The sequence below is a fragment of the Anguilla anguilla genome, chromosome 6 (genome assembly GCF_013347855.1).
Source record: "Anguilla anguilla isolate fAngAng1 chromosome 6, fAngAng1.pri, whole genome shotgun sequence".
NCBI classification, from domain to species: Eukaryota; Metazoa; Chordata; class Actinopteri; order Anguilliformes; family Anguillidae; genus Anguilla; species Anguilla anguilla.
Window position 1 is genome coordinate 32,757,433 of NC_049206.1, and position 12,823 is coordinate 32,770,255.

The following is a 12,823-nucleotide window of genomic DNA, read 5'->3' on the forward strand; positions in this document are numbered from 1 at the left end:
TTTCAGACTGCCATAATTTTACTCTGCCATTCTTCAATTCCACAAAAAGAAGACTATGGACTAATTTATGGTGCATGTTTCGCATCTGGAGGGCACACTTCGCTGCTCGGCTAGCAGTAACTTTGAAGGAAAGCAAACGGTGGCTGTACCACTGCTAATTTTAATTTTCACGCAAGTCCGAGTTTTCGTTCTATTCTTGTCATTTTGCGATTAGCCTATATGGAATTGACGATGAGAAAGTAATCAATTCAACAGCAAATTGTTTACGACGTGTGCATGTTTTCTGCTGTTGTTGCCAGTTATTTGTGGAATGTGAATGCATTCTGTCGCCTCGGATGTCAAGACATGAAAGTGAATGTTCGCATAAAAACATAATGAATGTGTTTGAGAGGATATATAAAACAGTTACAATCTGACTATTGGCCTGTTATATCCTATTTGTTGCATAACAACGGTCCAAGTCCAACTACCAACGACAGTTTTGCTTGACAACGGTAAAATATGCCCAAACGGCCGCGGAAGAATATTTCAATTTCAGGTGATTAAATCGATAAAAAATCAATAAATACAAAAGTAACCATATATAGTCATTGTTGGTAACCCGTTGTATATAAGTGGAATGAACCCCTCCGGGCTGTCCCGGTTATTAGAAAATAATGTAGGCTACTTCGGCGGTAGTATGGGGTTACAGAAGAAATCATAGGACAGATGGACCGAAGACAACGTCGCTTTTTCATACGTCAGTGGGCTAATTTGCCTAATCATCGCGGGACTTTTGACCGCGGTGGAAACGCAGACAACAGTGGGCTGAAGGAACCTTTTAGTTCCTTGAAAAGTAGTTCCTGGGGTTATGTGTTCCCAACTACACATAACCCGAACTAAATGTTCCGGGTACTTTTGGTGGAAATGCGGTATAGTACCAAAAGTAAGAAAGGTGTTGACTGAAGACAAATTGAGATCAGATCATCAGCTCATAGCACTCTACCTAGTACTTACTGAATTCCCTCAGGGTCGTGGATATTGAAAATTCAATCACAATCTATTAAAGGACAATATATTTATAACCAAAACAAAATGATTAATTACAGATTTGTTTTCTCATAACATAGGATCAGCAGATCCTCTTATTGTGTGGGATGCATTTAAATGTGCATTTAGAGGCCACTCGATCCAATACTCTTCATTAAAACAAAAATAGTTCATATCAAAAGAGAAAAAACTGACAAAAGAAATTGAAGTGCTTACACATTACTTGTTGATGGCTCTGATAATATATTAATAGATGAGATCATCTCTGATGATACTCAACAAGAAGGTTTAATTTATCTATTATTAAAACAAGAGGCCAATGGTCAACATAAAGATCCAGTTCACTTAAAAAATGAGGCCTCTTACACTTCAGTGTTGTGATGCTAAAATATTAGCAAAATGTTTAGCCTATCGTATTACAAGGGTACTGTCTGATATTGTCCACCATGATCAGTCAGGCTTTTTACAGGGACAATAAATGGGGGACAACATAAGACAATTGCTTGAAACTATAGAGCATTATGAGACGTCAAAGAAAGTCTTCATAGAAGACTTTGAAAAAGCCTTTGATAAAGTTCATCTGGATTTTATTTACAAATGCCTAGAATTTTTCAACTTTGATGAATCCCTAATAAAATGGGTTAAAGTCATGTATAGCAACCCCACATGTAAAGTTATAAATAATGGTTATTTTTCAGAGAATATTAAATTATCAAGGGGCGTAAAACAAGGCTGCCCTCTATCACCATACTTACTTATTATGGCGATTGAAATACTTGCAATAAAGATAAGATCAAATATTAACATTATAGAAATTCAAGGTTGAAATATGAAGGTCTCAATGTATGCTGATGATACAAGCTTCCTGCTGAGCCCACATGTATGTAGGCATGTATATGCCTAAAGCATTTACAAGTAAAACGGTAAATAAGTAAATAAATAACCATAGAAAATAGTAATAAAGTTGTGCTCCAAAGAGGGGGGGGGGTGGGGGGTGGACAAAGGGGTGTTCTTATTATTATTATTATTATTTAATATTTGTATGATACATAGGGTGAGGGGAAGGGACATCACTGCATCGTTGGGCAGGGATGGGGGGGGGGGGGGAGAGGTGGTGGTGGGGGAAGAAAAAAAAGATTTTTTCTTCCCCCACCACCAATGGAAGATTTCACATCATTACTTCTGGCAAAATGTTTTACGTTGTGTTGCTCCATCAGCTTTTGGAATCCCTTGTTGAAAAATTCTTTACCCTTGTAATTTTGTTGTTTTTTAGGTATATATCTTCAAATGCCAGATTAATTTTAGCACCACTCTTTTTCTCAAGAAGAAAAATATATACAGGAAGACAAGCATACAGTTCAACTTAAATTTCATGTTGTTATGCTCAAATAAACTTTACATCTACGTCAAGTAAATCAGGCTGCCATTGCGAATTAAGATCCATCACAAAAACCGGATTCTTCTTGAAATTCTGATGGGTTTATGTAAAAAAAAATATGTATCCTCACCTTGTAACCATTTTTTAACTTTCTTATCAGACATCTTACGGAGAGCACGTTTCCAAACCTTCCATTGTAAAATGGATAGGTGTTTACAATGGAATGTTTGAAAATGTTCAAAGAGCTGTTTCCAAACAGGAATTGAACGGACAGGTTTCAGCAGACCACAGTTCTGGCTGGACTGCAGCATTAATGTCCCAGAATTCTCTCTTGACATCAGTGATAATTTTCTCACTCATAGGCCCCAGGTCTCTCTGATTCATCTCCCTCAGCTTCTCTCTGATGTGCGGTTCATCCTTGAGAACTGAAATCAGGACATCGATGGCTCCCTGAATTCGGGCCGGTGCTAGTTTAAGCCACAGCATACTGAGAGCTTTGGCTACTAGGACAGGCAGCCAGGGCTGCATCAGTTTTTCATTCAGTTTGTCAATGTGAAGTTGTGCAACCACTGCAGCATGGTGTATCGTGTAAAAATATAAGCGAAGCAATTTCAGTCCAACTTTAAATACACCTAGGCATTCAAACTCCATTTTTCACAACTCCACACATTTCATGTTACCACACATTTCCTGTGTTAAGTCGATTACGGTACCTACTTTATTTCCATAAGAGGTCATTTCAAAATAATAGTTAAGAGACAGATTTATGTCAGCTTTTATGTACTATATTTGATTTTCAGTGGATCAAAAGTTTACATACTTTGTTTGTAGTAGCATTGCCTTTTAATTGCTTAACTTGAATGAAACGCTTGGGGTAGTCTTCCACAAGCTTTTAACAATACTTTGCTGAAATTTTTGCCCATTCCTCCTGACAGAATCGGTGTCAGGTTTGTGGGCCTTCTTGCTCGGACACGGTTTTTCAGTTCAGTCCACAAACTTTCTATGGGATTCAGGTCAGGGCTTTGTGACAGCCACTCCAATACTTTCTATTTGTTGTCTTTAAACCATTTTGTTACAACTTTGGAGGTATGCTTAGGATCATTGTCCTGCTGGAAGACCCAGTTGCGATCAAGTTTTAACTTTCTAGCTGATGTCTTGAGGTGTTGCTTCAGTATTTATAGATAATCCTCCTTCCTCATGATGCCATCTATTTTCTGGAGTGCACCAGTCCCTTTCCAGCAAAACACCACCACAACATGATGCTGCCACCCCCATGCTTCACCCCCATGTTGGGATGGTGTTCTTTGGATTAAAAGCCTTACCCTTTCTCCTCCATACACAGCGCTGTTCATTATGGCGAAACAGTTCAATTTTTGTTTAATCTGACCAGAGAACACTCCTAAAAAAAGGCTAAGTCTTCGTCCTGGTGATCACCTGCAAACTTCATTCAGGTCTTGGCTGAGTTGCTTGGATTTTCCCATGGTATCAAGGGCAAAAATGCAGTGGCTCTAAAGGTAGGCCCTTAAAAACAGCCAAAGGTGCCAATTAACTCCTAATCATGACAATTGGCCAATCAGAAGCTTCTAAAAAGTCACTACATCAATTTCTGGAATCTTCCAGACTGTTTAAAGAGACACTTGGTGTATGTAAACTTTTGACCCACTGGAATTCTGATATAATGAATTTAAGCTGAAATAAATCTGTCTCTAAAAAATCGATTGTTTTAAAATGACGTCTGATGTGAACAAAGTAGATGCCCTAATTGACTTGCCAAAAGAAATGTATGGTAACATGTAATGTGCGGAGTTGTGAAAAACTGAGTTTGAATATCTAGCCTAGGTGTATGTAAACTTTAGGCCTCAACTGTATGATGTCCTTTCTTCCTATAATCTCTTGGGAATTCTCATATCACAAGGTACATAACATTATTATTCTTAGAGCAGCTAAAAGTACCATAGATGGCAGATCCTTTTCCAATCATGCTCCTTTACTATGGAACAATTTTCCGGCTCATGTTCAGGGTGCAGAGACTATGTTTAAATTTAGGATAAAGACTTATTTTTTAGCCAGTCTGACAGGGTTGGGTGGCTGACTTAAGCCAGACTCTGGAAGACTGAGCTGTCACTGGATCGGATGGTATCTGTGCTAAGATTGTGATTGTCTCAAGGCTGCTCTCCTGACTTGTTGGCCCTTTTACCCATAAGGAAAATAAAGCTGGCAGAGCAGCTAGAGGAACAATCTCAGCTCATCCATTCATTCATCCATTATCTTATCCTGAGCAGAGCCGTGGGGGGTGCTGGAGCCTATCCCAGCGTGCATTGGGTGAGAGGCAGGAATACACCCTGGACAGGCCACCAATCAATCGCAGGGCACACACAGCATTCACTCACACACATACCTACGAGCAATTTAGGGCCAACCTGCATGTCTTTGGACTGTGGGAGGAAACCGGAGTACCCAGAGGAAACCCACGCAGACACGGGGAACATGCAAACTCTGCACAGAAAGGCCCCAAGCCAAGATTCGAACCCATGACCTTCTTGCTGTGAGGCGACAGTGCTACCCACTGCACCACCACCAGCTGCCAAATGATTTTATATATTTTTCTCCTTTCCCCGCTCCAAGCAAAGCTTATACCGTCCTCTACTATAAAACAGGTATCATTCAAACCAGAACAAACTGAACAGTCACATTAGTCTATATTAGTGTAATTCCACATAAATTTGTCTTATTTTGCTATTCAGTTAGCAGCGTTACTCACTGCTGTAGTGACATATCTCACGGCTATTGTTGCGTTTATTGTATCATGGTGCTATGACGGAATACAAATTTTTGGGGGTGAAAGAGTATTTTTTATAAATGCTCTGATGGACACTATTGTCCAGTGTGTCACTTGGGGGTGTAGTTGCAGATGAGACTGCAGGGAAGTGAGTGCTTGTTAATGTTGTACAACTTTGAATAAAGTACAAAATGGTGCCTAGTGCCAGGACTGTTAAAATTGACATATAAACACCACACAAAAAAAAAATTAAGTAGGCGAAACGTTTCTGCTGTTTCAACTCACAAAACTTAATCCATGTGTAATTTTCTTATATTACTGAAGTACCATTTGCATCAAAGCTGTAGTAATTCAAATAACAATTCATGCAAACGAAACTGTTCTTGCTTACCTAAATGTACTTTTAGGTGTATGTTAAAGGGTACATTTTAGAGATGTTCGGGCGAAGGTTAGGAATGTCCATTTTCCTTTTGTTCTTGGACCTTTCCCTCATATTGCCTAGGTAATATTAAGCACTTAGCACAATCCCCTAGTGGTCATAACCCCCTGCAACCAATTTATGAGTTGAAAACACAAACTCAGTGTTCTAGCTTTATTAGTAGACGATTCAGGACAACCATGCCGAATACAGAGTTTCACAGCACCACATTGTCACGCTGGTCATGCATTTACCAAGCACCCCCTCCCTGCAGTCTCACCTGTAACTACACCTCCCACACATGACACACTGGACAATAGTGTTGATCTGGGCATACATGAAAGCATTCTTTTATCATTAAAAACTTTTTTATTTCGTCATAGCAACAAGATAAAGCCAACAATAGCCGAAGGTATGCTAGTACAGCTGTGAAAAACGCAGCTCACTGAACAAGGAAATAAGATGAATTTTAAAAAATTATACCATATCATTCAACTGTCAATATCTGAGACTAAATATGGAATAAATATACAACCTAATCATTGGTTTTACGTGTAGAGATGTCCCTTTCCAGACGGAGTGGTCATATATTGTCTTGGACAATCCATTTGTGAAATATATGCTCATTTGTGACGCCTGCGTACCTTCCAAAATAGCTGTGATACCACACGTTTTCGGTGTTGTCATCCTTTGTTGTACAATCTGGCTTGATCGATTTCTTGGAAAATACTATTATTCTTGAGAAATTCTGAGCACGGCTAAGGCATATGTTTGCTGATAGACCTAGCTGATATGTTTTCTGGACTAAGTTAGAACTGGGGAGCGACAGCATTCATTCTGGCTCTGTCTCTATCTACAGAACACATACGATTTCATCGTCCAAATGAAAGTGTTACTGCTGAAAATATTTTGGTTATATATGTTATTTTTTAAATTGAGTGTCTTTAAATAGGTTAGCGGTATTTTAGAATGAGGATATTTCACACTGTAACGTAAACATCTGTTGGTTTGCCAAGTAGTGTTTGTGTTTAATGCACCACATGTGACCTCAACTGGAGCTTTGCCAAAATGTGGTGGATGGCTGAATATTAGTCTAATGTCATCCCATCCCCATATAAGAAAACATCACTTACTGTAGAATACAGAAAAACATACAAAAGTTAATGATTACATATTTAGGTACTGTACCACAGTGTGATAATATTTTTGCAATATTTTTTTAATCTGATATCAATGTTTCATCTTAAGCCTTCACACGTATATGCTTTATAATGGACAAAAAGCATTTTATTCATATTTGGAGAGATTTTGGATATGTTTCAGGACCCCTAGATATTTTAAGCCACTGTACTGATGGAAAGCTTGTAATTCACACTTGAAAATGCAACAGTGAGTTTCTAGAGTCAAAACAGTTGATTTGTAGTGAAATACGAGAATATGTTGTGATTTACAGCAATGCATTTTTTTGACATTTTGGATAGATCTGGAGACGCTGGGTACACTGCTTAGTTTTTGCTTCATACATCTATAGTAGTTCTACATATCCACCCTTAGATTTTATGAACTTGTGGTCAAGAAGTTTTTGATCCAGCACATGTATAGTTTAACCTGCTGTAAATATGCAATCTCTCAGTATTTCATTGCAAACTAAAAAAGTTCAAATTCATTTTTGATTTTTTGTCTTGCTAATTGCATTTGTGGCACTTTATTTCTTCCAAAATTATGAATATGAACTAATCTACATTAGTATTGTAAATGGTACAAATGTCTTGCTTCATTTAAGCCATTTTTCAAGTCTCTGTGGTGTTCACATCTTGAGTTATAAAGCTTTAAATAGGGTACCCCCTAAATGGGCAAGGATTGGCCAGATTTAGCATGTGCGCTAAGGGTCCAGTCGAAATGCACACTAATCCGTCAGTAGTTTTACTTAAGAATGAGTGTTTTGATTATTGCAAGACAAAAAAAAAAAACAATCATGGTTTCTTTAATGAACATTGGTTTTTTTCATACCACCATAAAAACACGTTTTAGAATAAGCATAGACTGAAGCAGACTTTAAGTGGTTCCTCATTCTATAACTGATAATACACAAGTGTGTTTTCATAGACAACATTTCTGTAAAAGAATTAAACAGAAAAATTTCATGTAAAAAAAAAAAATAAAAAAATACTCAATATGATACGTTATAAGGTGATTGCAACAGGCCAAGTCATACCACAAAATTCTCTTATCACAACTTGTACTGTTCTTGGGGCTTTTTAGTATTTTTTTTTAGATTATCAGGAAAGACTGAAGTTGCTGCTGAAAGAGGTGCTGGTGGGTCAGTAAATGGCACTTTCAAAAAGTGCTGTGCCATCATCATCATCAGATTCAAGACTTTGGTGTAACATCTGAAGAATGGCACCTTCTCCCGCACATTGGATTGTTTTGTTTTCATCTTGTAGAAAGACTGAATGTTAACCACAGTGACCTGGTCATATTCTCAATTTCAATTTATTTTGTATAGTGCTTTTTACAGAAAATGGTCACAAAGATACTTCACAAAGGAAACAAAACTGGGCAGAAACCAGGCCTGAACCCCAAAAAAATTCCCAAGTGAGAAGAAAATACTCCCCAAAGGGAAGAAATCTCAGGGGGAACCCGGGCAACAGAGGGGTTCATCTTCTCCTGGTGTAAAGTAAGGGCAGAATGCATAGTAACTAGTTGAATGCAACATCTGTAACAGTACATAATCAAATAGGTTGAGCAGGTTACAGTCTTGAGCACAATCATCATAAACAGAAACATTAAGATCATACTGACACCCAAAGATGGTGTTCCACATGCTATAGTAGGGTAAGGGTCTTGGAGTATATGAAGCTTAATTTCATTTTTGGGTGAACTGCCCCTTTAAACTAGCTGGTGGTAGGAAGACCAAATGAAGAGAAGTATAATATGGAATTGATCGCTACACCTAATCATCCCCTACATCTGAGTAGCTACATAATCTCCTGCATTCAATAGGATGCCCTTCATTAGGACAATTTAGGGACAACTATACTTTGACCCCTGATCTTAGTACCTATATATACACTGTAATTGGCTCTGCAAAATGCCAGTAATGTAATGGTTACAGTCTCAAAAATATCAAGGTAAGGAGGGGGCGGGGGGTAAGAAAAAGAAAGCCACATTCAAAATCAAAACAACTTCATGGCAGAAACTAGCACTATTTGAGTCTTAATGGAAAAGGACTATACAAAAGATCAGAGCAATCCAAAGTTCTCTACTTAAAACGGTAGCATATAACTAAAACATATAACTATATACCAGATTTGCTTAGAGGTCAATTTTACCACCTTTAAAGGCAGTGGGATTTAGGCAGTGGGATTTGGAAAAAAGGAATGGGCTAAACCAGCCAGAGAATTTGCAGGACCATCAGATATTTCCAAGGCTTATTTCGACCCTCGTTCTCAGATGAGGAAGATGATGTTGCTGGACACCATGACCTGGTTATCATCTTGCATGCGGTCCAGAGCAGCCTGCACCTCAGCTGGGGAGAAAGGCGTTTCTTTGCCCTTGTTGATGGTTTCCATCAGGGCACTGATGGTGACAGACTGCGCATGGGCAGAGTGGAAGGTCTCCAGCAGGGCTATCTTAAACTCCTTCAACCTGCAAGAAAAGATAGGAATTCACTTCTAAAATTTCATTTCAGGGGTTTGCTTCATGGAACACTCCAGCTCCTTGAACCAAACAACAGAAGTGTGGGGCAGTGAAGTGCAGAAGTGCTGTTAAGGATGTAGTCTCTCTAAAGACAGATTACACAAAAATCACACAAGATTTCAACTAGCTTGTATGATGGTAAAAGCAGGGGTCAAATTATATGGCGGCCATACTGCCAATTCCTGTGGATGTCCTGCCTTTTGGTCATACTGCTTTATTTATTATTTATTTTACTGTTTATTATTGGCATTTAAATTAATGTACATGTTTCAGTTTCACCAAAAACGATTGTTTGATCCACATGGTCAAGTGACTTTAAATGGCTGCTGCTAGAAAGCAGAGTTCTTTACAACAGACAATTTTTCCGTCTCTGTTGGCATTGGTGAGCAGTTGCTCCACGGACACCATCTCTTATGCCCTACTCTCGTCTCCTCTGGCCCCCGATCTTCATCGTTTTATTTGATGAGGGCTGTCCTCTGTGTTTTCCTGCTGAGTAATGTCCTGCTCTGGCTCAAATCGAAAAGGTTGAGCAGAACACATTTTCAATGCTGCCTCAATGAACAAGAGCAATGGACAGGAACTGTGCAACCATTTGACATCACTACCCAAAGTGCATTGAGTCGTTAATAACAACGGTGACTGACAAATCGAAGATTTTAAAAATTTTTTAAATAGCTAAAATCTTTCATGTGGTTTTTATGAAATATTTATATAATTAAAGGCATTCACAACAAATTAAAGCATACAGGTCTTAACAGGCAGGGTTCCCCTTTAACACATTCGTTTAAGCTTCTTTGCTTCCTGCACTAGGTATTGGGTTTGGGAAAAGGGAGCCTTCAACACACTTATAATTATTATTAATGGCTAAATTGTTCTGTTTGTAATTGTTATTTATGTTACTGGTACACTCAAGGTGCCACATAATACCAGGATATACCCATATATAATCATTCGAGCTAAATCCAGTTCCAATTCTTAAATGGTCATTTTTAGATGTGAAGCACCTTTATGACCAGCAATGTCACTAACTCACTCAGTCAGTAGTAATTCAATCAGTTAATTCATGGTTCTTGAAGCAAATTTGTAGAGTGAGGATAGATAAATGTCTGTAGCTAGTTTTGTGTAAATTGGACTCACGGCGTTTAGTATCACGATAATTGATACTGAAACGATACTGACTCAATACTCGGTACCTAACAATACTGAAATTACCTTAATAGATCAGAAACGTAATATCCACAAGGGTTGATCTCATTTTCGAATTCACGGTTTATTAAAAACCTGGTTGATTAACAACCTTTAAGTTGAAGCCTGTTCAACGTATCAATAAGCATAGGACTATAGTGTTACAACACTAAACCACAGAAAACTATATTAAATATATTTCAAAAATTAAACAATTGTAAAGTAAATTATCTTTAAACAGGTCTAAAAACAGAATATGTCAATAACAATACAGCATCTTCCTATAATAAAATATTTACAAATTAGAACAGCTATTGCTACTGAAGTGAACTGAAGTCTAAGCTTGCACTGTATCAACGACGGCGAATGCACAAGCGCAGGTCACCTCACTTGCCAACCTTAGTTGCTACTGCCATCCTCTCAATCAGTAATGCGGGAGACACATTTCCCTGGCTTTTACATTTGACACAAAACTGCCGAATGTCGGAAAATTCTAAAAAATTCTAAAAAAGTTTCTTTTTTTTTTTTTTTTTAAGTACCGAAAAAGTGCTGAAGTTTCGGTATAGCGTGCAAAAGTATGTCAGACACATATTCCAATCCATTGCTCAGGTTAGCAGATAATGCACATTTCAGAGCGCCTCAGAGACAGATAGAATAATAACACAAATACACATTTCAAATAATAAATACGACATTGAGAAAAAATGAAACAAAAGACGAAATATCAACTCACGACCTGCGCGCTGCGCGCAGAGCAGCCTACCGTTTTATTTATTTAGACATTGGCAGATGAGAAAATTTTCGGTTACGCTGACCTATAAAACGCTATTCCAAAAGCAAAATCAGACATGTTATACATCGTTAGAAAGCTTATACTCTCACCTACTGAATAAATGAATTGCCAATCAAGCCAAATTTCACTAAAAAAAAAACAATATATGACCACTCATTTGCAAAAGGGACATCTACGCGTGAAACCAATAGTAAGATTGTATATTTATTCAATGTTTAGTCCCAGATATTGACTGTAGAATGACAAGGTATAATTTTTTTTTTTAAGTCTTGTTTATTTCGTTATTCAGTGAGCAGCGTTTTCACTGCTGTATTGGCATATTTTAGGGCTAATGTTGGGTTTATCTTGTTGCTACGGAATATTACATAACATTACATTACAGGCATTTGGCAGACGCTCTTATCCAGAGCGATGTGCAACAAAGTGTATAATCATAATCAGGAACAAGTGTGTCGAAAACCCTAGAGAGATGTACCGTTCCAAGTGCAGGGAACAACCGCATAGTTCAACTTGGATCCTGTAGGTTAAACTGATTAACACTAACACAAACAAGAACAGCAACAACGCAGTCTATGCAAAAATACAAGCAATAGTTAAGACAAGTGCATTAACTAAGTCACCTACGAAACAGCTAACTAGTTACAACCCTAAGCTTACAGTCAATTTAGAGATTAAATTGAGAATACGATTTCTCTCAGCATAATGACGGATTTAAAGACTAAACGAACTCACCCGAAATTGTCTTCAAATGGATCCATGCCAAAGAAAAGTAATGATTCATCCTCTCAAAGCTTTTACTAACAAACTTGTAGTAGCAAAAAATATCAACTCACCATCCATGCTAACTGCTTCCTACGCTCAGAGTACCGTATTATTTATTTAGACATTGGTAGAGTACAGCATAAATTGCGTCTTTTGTTTATATTCAATATTAGTAATTGCAGCGAGAAACTGCAGCTGGAGACACAAGATAGTTTGTTATGTTATGGTAGCAACGGAACGAAGCGGACTATATATGTATTACCGTCATTGTTTCATTATACCAGCGTGTTTTAGCTTGTTTGCACAGAAACTCAGAACCTATCAATAAAATGGTTTAGCTATTTCTCAGCATAATAACAGATTCAAAGACTAAACGAACTCACCCGATACTGTCTTCAAATGGATCCATGCCAAAGAAAAGTAATTATTCATCCTCTCAAAAAGCTTTTACTAACAAACTTTTGGTAGCCTAGCATGCACTCTGGGTGGCACTGTCTTCCATTGCTTCCCCGACGTTCAGACCCTCGCCTCACTGATAAAAACTAGACCCTACGGTGTCGGATTACTTGTGTCGCCATGGATGTCGCTTGCCATAAAGAAGTTTACTAGATGTCGTAACACTTAGATTTGGAGCTCCAGCTCTTCCGCACCCCAACTAATAAAAAAGTCCAAATGGCGGGCAAACAATATGGCGGACATAGGTGCTCCCAAAAGCAAAGCTGTAGAGCACATTCAGATGCATCAGTCGATGACGTTTTGTGTTGATCTGACTTATGGTGT

At 38.1% G+C, this 12,823-nt stretch overlaps 2 protein-coding genes across 3 annotated transcripts in view; one reads left to right on the forward strand and one right to left on the reverse strand.

The window, feature by feature from the left end:
• LOC118229842 (saccharopine dehydrogenase-like oxidoreductase) overlaps positions 1–12,823 on the forward strand; it is a 303,871-nt gene that overhangs the window by 288,715 nt on the left and 2,333 nt on the right. The window lies entirely within an intron of this gene.
• The window catches only part of mcm3 (minichromosome maintenance complex component 3), a 102,897-nt gene continuing 97,646 nt past the window's right edge, over positions 7,573–12,823 (reverse strand). For both annotated transcript variants that reach the window (XM_035422280.1, XM_035422281.1), the window contains exon 17: positions 7,573–9,252. In XM_035422280.1, coding sequence (XP_035278171.1) covers positions 9,054–9,252 — 199 coding nt within the window. In that variant the 3' untranslated portion in view covers positions 7,573–9,053. The remainder of the gene's footprint in view (positions 9,253–12,823) is intronic.